Here is a 16,560-nt window from a genome sequence, read left to right as displayed (position 1 = left end):
ACAAATTCCCCTGGTGGTAGATATTATTCCATCAAAAAGGATAAGTACTGTAATGGTGTTTTAACAGGTCATTCCCTGAATTTAGTTGGTTTGAAATGCATGAACTCAATTAGCTGTTGATAGGTTCTTTGCTTGGGACAGAAATGATTGTATTTAATACAACGATGGGAATTAATGCTAATGATGCCAGTGGCAGGATAGACACAGCTTATGTCAATGTAAACTTACCGATTTCTGCTTCTGCTTAGCTACAGCAGCATGGAAAAGAAACAAATAACAGAGCATGCACGTTATTGGCTTGTCAAAGGACGCAGACAGTCAACAGGACTAGAAATGTGACGCAGTGCAGTTGAGCAGGTGGACAATGGGAGCTTGGAAGTTAATGTTACCTTCTTAAAGAAGGGCATTCTTTTCTCTTTGGAGTGGGGTGATGTTACACTGTTTGCACTGGGTTTAGGGGAGCGGTGGTTTGCTGGAATATCATTTTCTTCTGCATCTAAGCCAGTAGCATCTATGTCTATAGCTATATACAGACAAACAATTCAAAAATCAGGTGGACAGGAGAGGAAAAATAGGTTATAAAAAAATAAAATGAAAGCAAATAAAACTAACCATAGTAAAAAAAACTATCATGAGTGCTCAACACAGTACGCAAAGAAAATTAAATTTAAAGGTAAAGCACATTAAGAATGCAAGGTAATCAAATCTAATGAAACTGAAAGATACACTTATAATCTGTTTGCTTGAATGAATCAGTTTCATGCTAGACGTCTTGAATATTTTCAGAGAAACATTTTAAATCTGTAGTTTCAAATATAATGTTGATTTTCTCTGTATCAACTGTATAAAAGTGCAGTACAGAACATTTGACTTCATTACAATATCTTAAACCAGCTTTGAGATAACAAACAACTACTTTGAAAACCTTTATTATAGGTGAATGCAAAAGTAATTGCGGTTTTTGCACTGTTGGAATTTGCCATTTGATATTGGAATACATTCTTAAATAAATGTGGTTATGTTATATATCATTTTAATGCGCATTTCTCGCTTTATGCGTTTTTGCTAATGACTTATTACTTGCTGTTTATGTTTATTTTAGACTATGGAAATGATGTCAGACAAAAAGCGAATTTGAGTGACTTTCTTATTCGAGTTCAAAATGGGTCGTAAAGCAGTGGAGACAACTTGCAATATCAACAATGCATTTGGCCCAGGAACTGCTAATGAACATACAGTGCGGTGGTGGTTCACGAAGCTTTGCAAAGGAGACGAGGGACTTGAAGATGAGGATCATAGTGGCTGACCATTGGAAGTTGACAGCGACTACTCAAGAACAATCATCAAAGCTGATTCTCTTAAAACTACACGAGAAGTTGCTGAAGAATTCGACATTGACCATTCTACGGTCGTTCTACATTTGAAGCAAATCGGAAAGGTGAAAAAACTCAATAAGTAGGTGCCTCATGAGCCAAGCAAAAAAAAATTGTTGTTTGGAAGCATCTTCTCTTATTCTGTGCAACAACAATGAACCATTGCTCAGTCGGATTGTGACGTGGGACGAAAATTGGATTTTATATGACAACCACTGACAACCAGCTCAGCTGTTGGACTGAGAAGCTCCAAAGCCAAACTTGCACCAAAAAAAAAAAAAAAAAAGGTCATGGTCACTGTTTGGTGGGCTGCTGCCGGTGTGATCCACTATAGCTTTCTGAATCCCAGCGAAAACATCACATCTGAGAAGTATGCTCAGCAGATCGATGAGATGCACCGAAAACTGCAACGCCTGCAGCCGGCGTCGGTCAACAGAAAGGGCCCAGTTCTTCTCCGTGACAACGCCTGGCTGCACATCGCACAACCGGCGCTTCAAAAGTTGAATGAATTGGGCTACGAAGTTTTGCCTCATCCATCATATTCACGTGACCTCTTGCCATCCAACTACCATTTCTTCAAGCATCTCGACAACTTTTTGCAGAGAAAATTCTTCCACAAGCAGCAGGATGCAGAAAGTGCTTTTCAAGAGTTTGCCAAATCCCAAAGCACGGAGTTTTATGCTACAGGAATAAACACACTTATTTCTCATTGGCAAAAATGTGTTGATTGTAATGTTTCCTATTTTGATTAATAAAGATGTATTTAGGCCTAGTTATCATTTAAAATCCATGGTCCGAAACCGCAATTACATTTGCACCAACAATACAATGTGCAAAAAAAGATTTTTCTTTTTGCAGATTTTGTGTAAAAATAAGGACAGTGTGAAAAGTTTCCCTAAAATTGCAACAGACATTTGAGAAAAAGAGAGAGTGGAAAATTCTCAATCCAGTCAATGCAAAGGAGTCATACACAAGGCCAATGATTCAGGGAGGGCTCCAGGAAGGACAGGATTAACATGATTTTAGGCTGATGAAGACTAATGGGAAAACACTGGGTCCCAAGATATCCGAGTGAAACCAGTCTAATAAAATGACATTGGAAGACTTCTGGTGACTTATGCAAAGCCACTGGGTTTAACAAAAGAGGCAGAGTGGAAGGGCACGAGGACCCAAGAGGATATGCCACTGGTTTCCTCATCTGTAAAATGAAAGGTTTAGCTTTGTTGCTTGACATGTTTTACTTTTCCCATTGTTCCACCTGAAAATATAGTACTTAAAAAGTGTTACAAGAAAAAGAGATGCATAATCTCACTTCAAATTTTACAAAAATCCTTCCACATGCAATCGAAATAGCTACAGAATTTTATCAACTGCAGAGTCAGAGATGGAAATAAAGATCAACTTCAAGGCTCTTATTTTTAAGATTAAAAAACTCAAAATGTAAGGGACTTGTTCTTGGCAAATACTCGGCAGTCAGGATTCAGACCTACTCCTCCTGCGTGAGCGGGTCTATAACCCTCCGTATGCCACACTGCCCACCTAAATGAGTCTGTAACCGTCCCTATACCACACTGCCCATCCAGGCGAAGTCCCTTCTCAATGTGGGTGCCCTCTTTCAGTTCCCTTCACATCCTCAATGGGGTCATGTCCTTGATGTCAGGCGTCAGGATGACATCGTAGAGCTGGACTAGCTAGAAAATTATTCTACGGTTAAGAATCAGTCAAGGAGAAGAAAAAAAATTTACTCACTGCAGGAAAGCATCATATTATACATGTTAGTTCTCTAACAAAAACCACAGTACATTTAGATTGAAGGAAGGAACAAATTACCAGTTTGAAATAACAGACAGCTTGGTGTTACAATACAGCTACCATTCCCTGGGATACACAAGCTGAACTGCTCACAGCAGCTTCTTCTAACCTTTTCAAAGGATGGAAGATCATCTGACAGGCATTACATTATTTTTCAGTTTTGAAGTTGTTATGAATATTAAATGAAGCAGCCTTTTGAAAACTAGGCTCTCTTATTTAATTATTCCTTTTCATTTGATGAGGTAGGAAACCTGTGATGGAGTGAATACCTGCCATTGTTTGTACACTATTACAAATAATCAGCTATTGCTTGCATAATGCAGGAGGTATGATTTTCTATCAAAAAAAAGGTAATAATGGAATTAATTCAGTCCTAATTAGGTAGACCTAATATAGTAAGTATGTCTTCCTCTTTGCCCCATCTATGCATACTGATGTGCTAAAAGGTTTAACGTGGTATGTAGAGAAAACATAAAATGTGCCTAGGGCTTTATCCATTGCTGACTTTTATACCATCCTATAGCTAATCCTTTGCTCATATAGGAAAGTTTCCTTATGGGGCTTATTGAATGGCATAAGCCAGGCAAGAGTCTCAGAAAACTCTTCAGAAATGGTTTTCCTTGAATCTCAACTCAAGCAGCATGTTGTCAGCGCTTTCCTGGATTTGAAGGACAAAATCTGGGTCAGGAATTCATTATTCCTACAATACATGTTAACCAAAATCAAGAGTTTCCTTGCTGGTGGTAAATTCCCACAGGTTTTATCTTTCTCATCTTTTATTGGGCTCATAAAGACCACATTCAAGGGATAGTACCCTTTGAGGGCTCTTCTAAAATGAAGATAACCAGTTGGATGTCAGAATTTACAGGACCCTTGGATGGTCAAGTTCATGAGTTGAATTTTGTGATTTGCCCATTGAATCTAGCCTGCTGTGATCATCAGGTGTATTTTTGTTTTTTAAAGTAAGAGTGAGGCTGGGCATGGTGGCTCATGCCTGTAATCCCAGCAGTTTGGGAAGCCATGGTGGGTGGATCACTTGAGGTCAGGAATTCAAGGCCAACCTGGCCAACATGGTAAAATCCTGTCTCTACTAACAACACAAAGATTAGCCAGGTGTGGTGGCCGGTGCCTGTAATCCCAGCTACTTGGGACGCTGAGGTGGGAGAATCACTTGAACCTGGGAGGTGGAGGTTTCAGTGAGCTGAGATTGTGCCACTGCACTCCAGCCTGGGTGACAGTGAGACTCCATCTCAAAAAAAGAGAAAGAGTGGAAACGTATACATCTTTGGCTGCAACGTTGCCCAGGTGTTTGGCTTTCCACACACATAGCCTGAGTCAGGTTTGAAATTTACCTGTATCTGGACATGAGGGCTGAAAATCCCAAATTGAGAACTTTCTATAATGTACTAGTTCTGACATTTGGTTAACTCAGGTCTAAAAACATCTGAGTTCATTTTGAAATACGTAGAATTCTGAAACATGTGGTCACTTTCAAAACATATTAAAGAAACTTACCAAGGCAGTTAAGAAGCATTTTCAAATCTGTTCAGCTACATGTATTTTATTAGACTCAGATGGTTCTCCTTTTAATGAGAAATGTTACTCTTTTTAAATTTCATACTTATATTTCCATGCTTTAGCAAACATTAGTATTTACTTGGAAAGAACTGCTTTCATATATTTGAAAAGTCTCATTCTTCCTCACTAGCATGCATATATTATTATTAGTGACAGAGAGCCTTGGGAACATTTTTTCTGTTTGTTTGTTTATTTATTTATTTGAGACAGGGTCTCCCTCTGTGGCCCAGGCTGGAGTGCAGTGACATAATCATGGCTCAATGCAGCCTCAACCTCCTGGACTCGAGCGAACCTCCTACCTCAGCCTCCCAAGTAGCTGGGACTACAGGTGCACACCACCATACCCAGCTAATTTTTTAGAAACGGGGTCTCACTTACGTTGTCCAGGCTGGTCTTGAACTCCTGGGCTCAAGTGATCCTCCTGCGTCAGCCTCCCAAAGTGCTGGGATTACAGGCGTGACCATGGCACCCAGAATAATTTTTTGAAATTTAAGTTTTGGTGTTAAAGGTTTGGGTCAAGTTAAGCAGAGCTTGGGCTTGACACATCTGTACACACGTGTGTGTGGGTGCGATGTATGTGTTCTGCAACTGGCTATGACACCAATGCCCAGATGTCAAGTGGGAAATTTTCCAAGTTCTTGACAGCATCCAAGCATATATACTTTAGGCAGATACTTATATTCTTTGGTCTGGCAATGAGTGAGGAGAATAATAGATGGGACCTTTGGAAACGATGAAAATGATCATTACAGACCCATCCACACTTGATAGTTGGAGCAGTTGTGCCTGGAGGTGGATTGGGAGAACTTCTCTTTCGAGCTTTCTGAAGTTTTCCTTTAAATCAGTTGAGCTATTGATATAAAAATTGTCTCAGAGTCCTAATATGCTTATTATACATTTTGTAGTTGGTTATAGCTCCAAGTGACTCAGTCACCAGAAAAGTCACGTGAAAGTTGGTGTATCTCTACAAAACCTTGGTGAACATTTAAATCACCTTTTTAAATATTACACTCTTCATGGAACTTTACTTTTAGTAATGTCAAACATCTGCCTACAAAATGGAATGTTATTTTACATGTATACTAACTTGTTCTTCAAAATGCAGCACCTCCTTTCACTATACAGACGGTCCTTGACATACACTGGTTCAACTTAAGATTGTGCAAGTTTATTACAAATTTTTCGGGACATAACCTTATCATAAGTCAAGGTCTGAACTTTACGATGGTTTGACGTTGGACTTTTTACTGGGTCTGTCCACGTGTTAAGTACATTTTGAGTTACAATATTTTCTATTTATGATGGGTTTAGTGAAGTGCAACTCTATCATAAGTTGGGGAGCATCTGTGTTGCCAAAACCACTGGAGGGCTACAATATGGCTGGAGGGAATGGAAGAATTTTTCTGGTATATAGAAAGAAGTGAGGCTGACATTTGCAGGCAGAACTGCTGCTTTATCGCAAGGTGACATAGTCTTTTTCCACTTTAAGAGCCTAGTAGCAGTCCCTAGAAATCACTGAAATCATCTTTGAGATATATGAGTGTAAGGTTTATATAGGAATCCCTGCAACTTCACACATTTGAGAAGGAGCAGGATAGGCCTCCCTTCCTCTGTGGATTCAGGGGCTCCGTAATTATCAAGGGAAGGTATAAGCTTCACATAATACCTACAGGGCCTTTCATTTTCATTTCATGCATACTATTTTACTTAATTTTGAGCATCTTAGAATTGCTTGCTTCAAGTTATAAGTAGATAGTTTTTGAAATTAATTTGCTTCCTAAAGCAATTCATTTACTGTGCTCAGATTTTGCTCACTTGAAAGTCCTATATTCTGTGTAGAACTTGGAATTCTATATAAACAGAACAATGGTTTGAATTGCAAAAAAAGCCCATGATCAGTATCTTAGTTTGCCAATGGCTGGGCATGGTGGCTCATGCCTGTCATCCCAACAGTTTGGGAGGCTGAGGAGGAGGATCCCTTGAACCCAGGAGTTTCAAGAACAGCCTGGGCAACATAGTGAAACCCCTTTTCTTAAAAAAAAAAAAATCCTATAGTTTTTGCTAAGAAGTCCTTGATTGGTCTCTAAAGGCCACCACCATTCAGGAATGAAGCTGATTATTAGTAATAGAGAAATCCTGTTCTTAAAGCACATCAGTCACTGTGTGACTAGTTCTTTGATTTCTGCATAGTTGTACAACTCTCTGTTTTTTATCTCTTCCCATTTCCAGCTTTCTAGAAATCACACACAGTATCATTTTGCTGAAACACCCTGGCAGTCAACCTTTACAGTCTTACTCTGATTCCCAATTACAATTCTCTTAGCAAACTAAGATACTGATCATGTGCTTTTTTTTGCAATTCAAATCATTAGTCTCCTGTCTATATAGAATTCCATATTCTACACAGAATAGGAGAGTTCCCAGATTTAGCAAATATAAATGCAGTTAAATTTGAATTTAAAACAATGTTTTAGTATAAGTATATTCCATACATTTTTAGTGTAAGTATGCCCCATGCAATATGTACTTAAACTAGTAAATTATTGTTTATCTGAAATTCAAATTTAAGTAGGTATGCTTTATTTTATCCAGCAACCATTAGGATGAACCCACTGCTTTGGAAAGAAAACAGTAGTTACTGTTCCCACACACATTTTCATCTTTTTTCTATACTTCTTGTCTGTGTCTTCCACAGAACTTTTCTGGTAGAGCCCACAACAGGCCAATCCTCTATCTTCACTTTACTCTCTGTTCCTTACCTTTCTAAAGTTTTTATCCTTCTGTTTAATGTTAAGGTTATATCTCACATTGTGCTATGGTTGTTGGCAAGTATTCACCCATTTACTGCCCATGACAAGCACCATCGCAGGAACTAGGGATTAAAGGTTAATATGGCTGGGTGCAGTGGCTTACACCTGTAAACCCAGCACTTTGGGAGCCTGAGGCAGGTGGATCGCTTGAACTCAGGAGTTCGAGACCAGCCTGGGCAACATGGTGAAACTCCATCTCTACAAAAAATACAAAAATTAGCCGGGCATGGTGGTGTGCACCTGTAGTCCCAGCTACTTGGGAAGCGGAGGTGGGGGGATCACTTGAGCCCTGGAGGCAGAGGCGCAGTGAGCTGCGATCACGCCACTGCATTCCAGCGTGGGCAACAGAGTGAGACTCTGTCTCAAAAAATAAATAAATAAATAAATAAATAAATAAATAAATACATTAATCACTTTGATCATCTACAGCAATGTAAACACTTTGACATACTTCTTTTTCCAGCCAGAAAAAAACATTTCCCCATATTGTTTGTAACTCCAAAAGGGCATGCTCACTTCTGATTCCTTTTAACATCTGCAGGGTTAACATAGTGATTCAGTGTACACATAAATTCACAAAACTGGATAGAGCTGGGGAAAGCATGAAATGCAGTATGTATTATTCAGCATTTATCACCTACTTACCAGATGATGGAGGTGTTGATTTTCTGGAACTAGGTACTATGTCACCCAGACTGGATGATGAATTTCCTCCTGATTTACTGGAGTAAAGCAAAAATTTCTATTAAATCTGACACTTATTTCGCATCCTCAAACATTTATATTATTCAGTAAACATAATTCATTATGGTTTTATTCAACTTTAAATTTATCTTTCATTTAAGGAGGAAAACAATATTTCCCAGTGGAGATTCCTGGAGTACTTGAAATAGCCACATGATGGTCTCTGATTTCAAATTCAAGGTTTAATTTTAAAAGGACCTGAGAGAATGGAAGAGAACCAGTGTAATTTCTGCAGCCCCCAAGTTACTTGCCCAGATCACAGACAGCGAAACAGCACAGATTTATTTTGCTTTTTATTTTAGAGACCCTCAGAGGCGATGCATAGAACCTTAAGGCTAACACCCAAGATTAATATTTCCTTCTTGTTTGGTTTCAGCTCCTCTGTTTTAGGCTTATTTTATTAATAGTACACTAAGATTGAAAGCACTCACGCTTTTATGAGCAATCTATCAAAGAACAACAGAGCCATATGAAAACTTGCCAACCACTAAAAGACACACGAAGAAACATGACTAAACAGAATATGATATGATGTAGCCATCAGATAGTACCCAGAATACTTCTCAAGCGTGACTCACGTGGAGAATGAAACGTGGTTAATTTAGGAATAATTTGAAGATCATACATTTCCGAACTACCAAATTTGAAAGTTTGATATGATATACTGCAGTGTCTCAGAAACATTGGAGTTAATATTAGAACAACAGCATTTGTGTTTTTCACCAGCCTACTAGCATGCTAAATAACGTGTTACTGAATGACCCCTCTCTCAGATGAAGATAAGAAGAACATTTTACATTTGGGCAAAATCATCTCACTGCCTAATGTTTATTATTATGGCCGAGCCAGGGTCTAGTTGAAAGAATTTGCTACAGTGTTTATGCATCAAAGGGCAATATTTACTTATGTAAATATTAATATGGAAATAAAAGTTTTATTAAAGTATCAGTAACAGGCTGAATGTTATTGCTACTGTTCTAGCATTTTAATGCATAAACATCAAAAACTTTATTAGGCAATTAGCAGGAGGGCTGTATATCTTTTTAAGGTTCTTAAGAGATACTCAAATACATTTAATAAGGGCATCAGACAGTATGTGAAATTAATGACAAGTGATATCTATAGAAGCAGTTTCTGGCAGTTATACAAGGACCTATTACCAAGACCAAAACATTTTTCTCCCCAGAAGTTTTTTTTTTTTTCTGAAGTATTAAGTCTAATTTCAGTTTAAGTTCATGGGTTTTATATTCCCTTTGAATTTTAGTAACAGCCAAAATATTATTTATGTAAAATTGTGACAAATACTGCAAATGGTGACAATGACCAGGATGCAGATTTGTCCTTGACTTTTAATTCTATTAAAATGCCAAGTTCTTGAATGGTACCCCAATTCCATTTCCATTGAGTTCTGTCAATTTTTATAATTTCTGTATCAGAGTTTTTAAAGACTGCCGGATTCTGGTTATGTCCTCAAAACAAAACTACATTTAAAATGTTAGGAGAAGCCGGGCACAGTGGCTCACGCCTGTAATCCCAACACTCTGGGAGGCCAAGGTGGGTGGATCACCTGAGGTCGGGAGTTTGAGACCAGCCTGGCCAACACAGTGAAACCCTGTCTCTACTAAAAATACAAGAATTAGCTGGGCGTGGTGGCGCATGCCTGTAGTCCCAGCTACTTGGGAGGCTGAAGCAGGAGAATTGCTTGAACCGGGGAGGCGGAGGTTGCAGTGAGTCGAGACTGCGCCACTGCACTCCAGCCTGGGTGACAGAGCGAGGCTCTGTCTCACACACGCGCACTCACACACACACACACACACACACAAAAGGAGAGAAATGTAAAAACCTATGAAAGCAAGTAAAAGTATTTTCACATACTTAGGCAAAATCTTGGGCCAAAATAAAATGAAGAAAATCAAAGGAAAAGATATATGGCTGTAAGAAAAGGTAATCTAGTTCTCTGGAGTAAGTTCTGAGATGTTACATTCCCTCAAATACGGATAACTCAGAGTCCTAAGGGAAAAAATGCAAGAGCAAAACAACATATCTAATAAAGTAAATAATAACAGATGGCAATAACCATCTGTCCTGGGCTTGCTGTGCCAGGCAAGACCTGGCTCCTTAATCTGCAGTGCAGCATGGAAGTCTGTACAGCGTGGAGGTCAGGCTACCATCTTGGTTCTGACGCTTACTAGCTCTGCGACCTCGATCAAGTTCCCTAACTTCTCTTAACCTGTTTTCTCATCTGTGACCTGTAAGATCTAATACCCACTGCTCCCACAGGTCCTTATAAAGATGAGTGGAGCACTAATGTTAGCCTAGGCAAGCCCATTTGGGAGACACAGGAGACTACATTTCTCAAACAATTTTGGGAAAGATTTCTACTCCCTTTGAAGTTGTTCTCATTTCTCAGTTTCTATATGAAGAGTCAAAGAAAGACACACAAGCCTGCCTCTGCAAAAATCCATCCCAAATTTTCCAAAATGTATTCTACAAAACACTATTCCTAAGACATGAACCAGGGGAGTTTTTATGAGAAAGCAATTTTAGTAAATACTATACTTAAAAAAATTCCCATTCCACCAGAGATTCACAGTGTACATGATGACATTAAAAGGCTATAAAAAAAATCCTGAAGTAACTTTCTATTACCTAGAACTATCCTCAATTTATTTCATCTTGGAACCCCTTTCTCAAGTCATTTGACAAGAAAATTCTGAAAAATGCTGAATTGTCCTAACTAAAAACAAAACACCCCCAGCTGGGATAACTTCAAACCTCAACAAACGATATACTACCTAGTTGACAGGAGCAATGTCTACACCCTATTAAAACAAAATGTTTCCATATAAGGTGGTTCTTTTTTTGTTTGTTTTTTCAGACAGAGTTTCACTGACGCCCAGGTTGGAACATGATCTCGGCTCACTGCAACCTCCGCCTTCCAAGTTGAAGTGATTCTCATACCTCAGGCTCCCAAGTAGCTGGGGTTACAGGTGTGCACCACCACACCCAGCTAGTTTCATACTTTTAGTAGAGACAGGGTTTCACCATATTGGCCAGGCTGGTCTCGAACTCCTGGCCTCAAGCGATCCACCTGCTTTGGCCTCCCAAAGTGCTGGGAACAGGCATGAGCCACCGTGCTTGGCCATAAGGTTTTATTAGCTAGTATTATGATACCATTTTCAATACAGAGGGTAGGAAAACACAAAATAAGGCCAATGGAACATTAAGGATTGAAAGAATCCTATCGGGTCTTCAAACACCCTGCAGGCAGAATGCACATGCGCTGTTCATCTGCATGTCTTTACTTTTTTTTCTCATTAAGAAATGCATTTTCAACAAAAGTTTAATATTTAATATTGCATATCAAAATATGCATTATATGTATGTTGGTCTAATGAATAATTTACTGCTGCTAATGATAATGATAACTTAATTCAGAGTAAAGTATTTTAATCCTAAGAGGGTTATCTTTACAGGCAACTTTTTTTTCTTTTTTTACTTTTAGTTTCGGGGTACATGTCCAGGTTTGTTACACAGGTAAACTGCATGTCACAGGGCTTTGGTGTACAGATTATTTTGTCACCCAGATAATGAACATAATGCCCCAGGAGGTGGTTTTTCTGATCCTCACCCTCCTCCCATCCTCCACCCTCAAGTAGTCCCCGGTGTCTTATGTTCCCTTCCTGGTGTCTGTATGTTCTCAATGTTTAGCTCTCACTTATAAGTAAAAACATGCGGTATTTTTTTTTTTTTTTTGAGATGGAGTCTCACTCTGTCACCAGGCTGGAGTGCAATGGTGCAATCTTGGCTCACTTCAACCTCTGCCTCCCGGGTTCAAGCGATTCTCCTGCCTCAGTTTCTCAAGTAGCTGGGACTACAGGCACACACCACCATACCCAGCTAATTTTTTTTTTTTTTAGTAGAGACGGGGTTTCACCATGTTGCCCAGGATGGTCTCAATCTCTTAACCTTGTGATATGCCCGCCTCAGCCTCCCAAAGTGCTGGGATTACAGGTGTGAGCCACCGCACCCGGCCCCCGTATTTGGTTTTCTATTCCAGTGTTAGTTTGCTTGGGATAATGGCCTCCAGCTCCATCCATGTTGCTGCAAAAGACATGATCTTGTTCTTTTTTTTTTTTTGAGATAGAGTCTCTGTCGCCCAGGCTGGAATGCAGTGGCACGAATCTGGGCTCACTGCAACCTCCACCTCCCAGATTCAAGTAATTCTCCTGCCTCAGTCTCCCGAGTAGCTAGGATTACAGGCTCCTGCCACCATGCCCAGCTAATTTTTGTATTTTTAGTAGAGATGGGGTTTCACCATGTTGGCCAGGCTCGTCTTGAACTCCTGACCTCAGGTGATCCGTCTGCCTCGGCTTCCCAGTGCTGGGATTACAGGCATGAGCGACCGTGCCCAGCCAATCTTGTTCTTTTTTATGCATGCCTCTACTTTTATATGACTGAATGCATCTCACCATCTGAGCGCTCTCAATAACCCAGGAATTAATGAAAGTCAATTCTGGGGTGGAGGTCTCAAAACACAGAGGAATCCGTCTGAACTAAATGAAGTTGACAATTATGAAAACCCAGTTAATGAGGATGGGTGTTCCAAACCACAAAGCATATTCTGTTTCACTCATCTGCTGACACTTGAAAAAAATACTTGCTCACAGTAAAGTATTACCATTGACAAAGGGATTTGCATCTTAGATAAACAAATAAGATGTAAGATGGAGAAAAGAGAAATCCAGCGATTCGTATTTAAGAAAGGCCTTGCCCATGTCCCATCCTTTCACATCGGGAGAGCCATGCTGCGTCCTTAGACCCGTCTGCATACGATTCCATGGAAAATTCAGTACATCTACGAGAAGCCTTTCTAGTGATTCTTTCAGAGGGGGACAGACAACCTCACGAATCCTAGGAGGGATTATTCAGCCCCAGCTTCTTACATAACTCATCTAATTGCCATCTGCACAGGCAGTTTTAACTTGTTTCATACTTCGCTTCTCTTTAAGTGCTTAACAGTGGGTAGAACTGAAAATTGAGTTTCTCAGGTGAAAATGAAACTAACGGATGACAAGAGCTGCCACTGCCTGATGATGTCTGAGACTGTCATCTCTCAAACATCTCCCAGCCATACCAGGCAGCTACAGACAGTGGGATTAGTCACCAGGGCTATGATGTGCCAGACTATTTTTCAGTAAATGATTAAGGTTTCAGATTTTCCTCTGCACTGGAGCCTGAATTTAATACTCTATGACCTTAGCTCTTTTCATTAATGATAATAATTTGACACTTTCCCAAATAGGGTGAAAATCAGGTGCTGGACTGAAGTTTTTAAATGCAGGAAAATGCAAGATTTGTGATGCTATCAATAAACCATATCACCAGCCTCCTTGTTAATACATAATAAAGGATACAGAATACAGCAGACAACAGTACACAGATAGTGGTATAATCTAAGTTTTATGCAAACACTTGACATCTGTCTCATACCTGGAGTAGAATTTCCCTTGCTTGGCTCTCTGTTCATGCTGCAGCCTCATGTTTTCTAGTTTGACTGGGCTTGGAATGAATCCGATTTCACAGCCTTCTTTTACCAGTCGCCCTATCCACCAGTCATTGTTAAATTTCTAAACACAAAATCAAAAGCATTAAAAATCAGTGCACAGAAGGTCAAATCCTTGTTCTTCCACACTATTTTCAGTCGAGAGAAATATGGCAATGACCATTAACTATGCCTTAAATATTATCATTCAAGAAACCCTTCAGCTCATGGGTTTCACATGTAAGAAATGCATTTAGCGTCCTCAGCAATCTATCAAAGGCTCTGCGTTCCTTGTCTGTCCTGGTGCTGCCATAGGACCAGGCTGAATTCCGTTGCAGCAGCTGCTGTCACCATGAGTAGGGATAAGCTCTCTGGGTTCAAAGAATAACAGCCCATCCTACCAAGAGATCTTTAGGAAGTATTGTTACAGAAATCTTCCCCTTATATAATCAGACCAATTGGAAGTATTGAGAGAAAGAGATAAATATTGAAGTGTACCTTAAATATTTCATGTCACAGGACAATTTACCTTTGTGCAAACAGTTTTATAATTATACAATGCAATGTTCACAGATGATTTCTCTACTTGTGTGATGTTGACAATTTATGTCTTGCAGGTGGAATATGTATCTTAAATCTTTGTGATTTGCCTTCTTTTTCCTCGATTGAATAAATCTGTCCTTGAACACGTCGAAGAAGAATATACATTCTGTTTTTCTTTTCCTTTCATGGTGGAAAGATCCCCCCTTCAGCATCAATCAAGAAGAGACCTCATAATAATCTAACTTCCTGGTGTAAAGTGAGATTCTAGGCACAGCATCACTTCTGATAACTTTTTCTATTGTTCCCACCTAGCCAGTATTTGACATCTCTTTTCAGAGGTTACCAAAATGGTAGGCTCTAAATTCTCTAGGCTCTTCTATTTTTAATCGAGACAGGGTCTCGCTCTGTCGCCCAGGCTGGAGTGCAGTGACATGATCCTGGCTCACTCCTGTCTTGAATTCCCAGGCTCAATCAATCCACTGGCCTCCTGAGTAGCTAGGACTGCCAGTGTATGCCACCACACCCGGTTATTTTTATTTCTTTTTTTTTTTTTTTTTTGTAGAGATGGGGTTTTACCCTGTTGCCCAGGCTGGTCTCCTGGGCTCAAGAGATCTGCCTTCCTCGGCCTTCCAAAGTGCTTGGAAGCATGAGCCATAGTACCTAGGCTTCCAGGTTCTTAGTGCTTGGATTACAGGCATGAGCCGTAGTACCCAGGCTTCTAGGTTCTTAGTGCTTGGATTACAGGCATGAGCCATAGTACCCAGGCTTCTAGGTTCTTTTTTTTTTTTTTTTTTTTTTTGAGACAGAATCTCACTCTGTCACCAGGCTCGGGTGCAGTGGCGCAATCTCGGCTCACTGCAACCTCCGACTCGCTGGTTCAACCTATTCTCCTGCCTCAGCCTCTCGAGTAGCTGAAATTACAGGCATGTGCCACTACACCCAGATAATTTTTGTATTTTTAGTGGAGACGGGGTTCACCATGTTGGCCAGGATGGTCTTGATCTCCTGACCTTGTGATCCGCCCACCTTGGCCTCCCAAAGTGTTGGGATTACAGGCATGAGCCACCGGGCCCAGCCCTAGGTTCTTTCAATTGTCAGTTATCAACTCCTTTGCTGACAGCCTTTAGTGCAGTGAAGAGTTTCAATTTACACATGCTTCCTATGACATATTATACCCTAGATGGAAGAGCTCCAAGTATAAATTCCTTCAGGTCCAAGAAAAACCTCGGGATCACACACTGAGAATATTCTACAGGGGAAATTTCTGGTCAGTTTACACAGTGCTCCACAAGGCAGGCATTTGATAAATGTTGACTCCAAACAAACCTTAATTAAGGATGAAAGTTTCCAATTTGCAGGTTGTGTCATTGCTCACTAGAAGGTGGAGACATTTAGCATGTAGGAAAAGGACTTTTCCTGATACCTCTTTGTTGCCTTATTGGTGTCAATTCTTACCATTCTCTCATTCACTGCAGAAATTTAGCATTTAAGGAGGAAAAAGGTCATCAGTAGTTTGAATTTAGACACTGTCAGCAGAGAGAAGAGTCATGAATTCTAGATATTATTATTAAACCCTCCCCAGATGGCTAGACTTCAGGCATCAGGAAAAACTACACCTAGTCAAGGTGAAACATTAAAAAAAAAAGAAGTATAGGTTAAGCATAAAAAAGGATCATCTACTCTAGCAGTTCCCAATTTCTGGGCCACAGAGCCCCAGGGAGCGCTGAAGTTATTGCAAGAGGCCTGTGACTTCTTTCCACTTTAAAAGGTATATTTATATTAGCAGAGGTTGAGAGCCATTGATTTAGTTATGTATGTTATACAACTGCAGCGATGTGCAATGCTACTTCACAGAAACGGCATATGAATAGGAAATAAGAAATGGTATGTCAAGGTAAAACATCATGCTGTTAGAAAATGAAATTATTCTCCTTACTTCCTTAACATGCAGAAAATCTTTTGCTTCGAATGAGATGGCCATGCCAGGCACTGGAACATCATCTTCATGGGCCGCACTGTAGCTGACATTTGTCCGAACCGCAAATGCAACGGGCTTTGTCTAAAGTGGGAAAAGGAAGAGGGAAAAAAATTAGAGCAAAACAACAGTGTCCCTCCTTTTTCCCCTCAAATACAAAGACATACTGAATAACTACTG

General features: G+C 39.9%; 2 protein-coding genes across 11 annotated transcripts in view; one reads left to right on the top strand and one right to left on the bottom strand.

Moving 5' to 3' along the window:
* The window catches only part of NSUN6 (NOP2/Sun RNA methyltransferase 6), a 146,460-nt gene extending 144,315 nt beyond the window's left edge, over positions 1 to 2,145 (top strand). For both annotated transcript variants that reach the window (XR_010113228.1, XR_010113229.1), the window contains exon 14: positions 1,103 to 2,145. The gene's annotated coding sequence lies outside the window, so the exon portion shown is untranslated. The remainder of the gene's footprint in view (positions 1 to 1,102) is intronic.
* CACNB2 (calcium voltage-gated channel auxiliary subunit beta 2) overlaps positions 1 to 16,560 on the bottom strand; it is a 400,505-nt gene that overhangs the window by 26,379 nt on the left and 357,566 nt on the right. For 5 of the 9 annotated variants that reach the window (XM_034930061.4, XM_034930063.3, XM_034930062.3 and 2 more), the window contains 4 exons: positions 16,342 to 16,464; positions 13,811 to 13,947; positions 8,219 to 8,295; positions 390 to 523 (listed from right to left, as the gene is read on the bottom strand). In XM_034930061.4, coding sequence (XP_034785952.1) covers positions 390 to 523; positions 8,219 to 8,295; positions 13,811 to 13,947; positions 16,342 to 16,464 — 471 coding nt within the window. Of the gene's footprint in view, positions 1 to 228; positions 249 to 389; positions 524 to 8,218; positions 8,296 to 13,810; positions 13,948 to 16,341; positions 16,465 to 16,560 lie in introns of all 9 variants that reach the window. The other 4 variants (XM_034930064.4, XM_034930065.3, XM_057298827.2 and 1 more) reach the window with 1 other exon arrangement.

This window comes from Pan paniscus, chromosome 8, assembly GCF_029289425.2.
Source record: "Pan paniscus chromosome 8, NHGRI_mPanPan1-v2.0_pri, whole genome shotgun sequence".
Classification (NCBI taxonomy): domain Eukaryota; kingdom Metazoa; phylum Chordata; class Mammalia; order Primates; family Hominidae; genus Pan; species Pan paniscus.
This window is presented reverse-complemented; position numbering and strand designations above follow the sequence as displayed.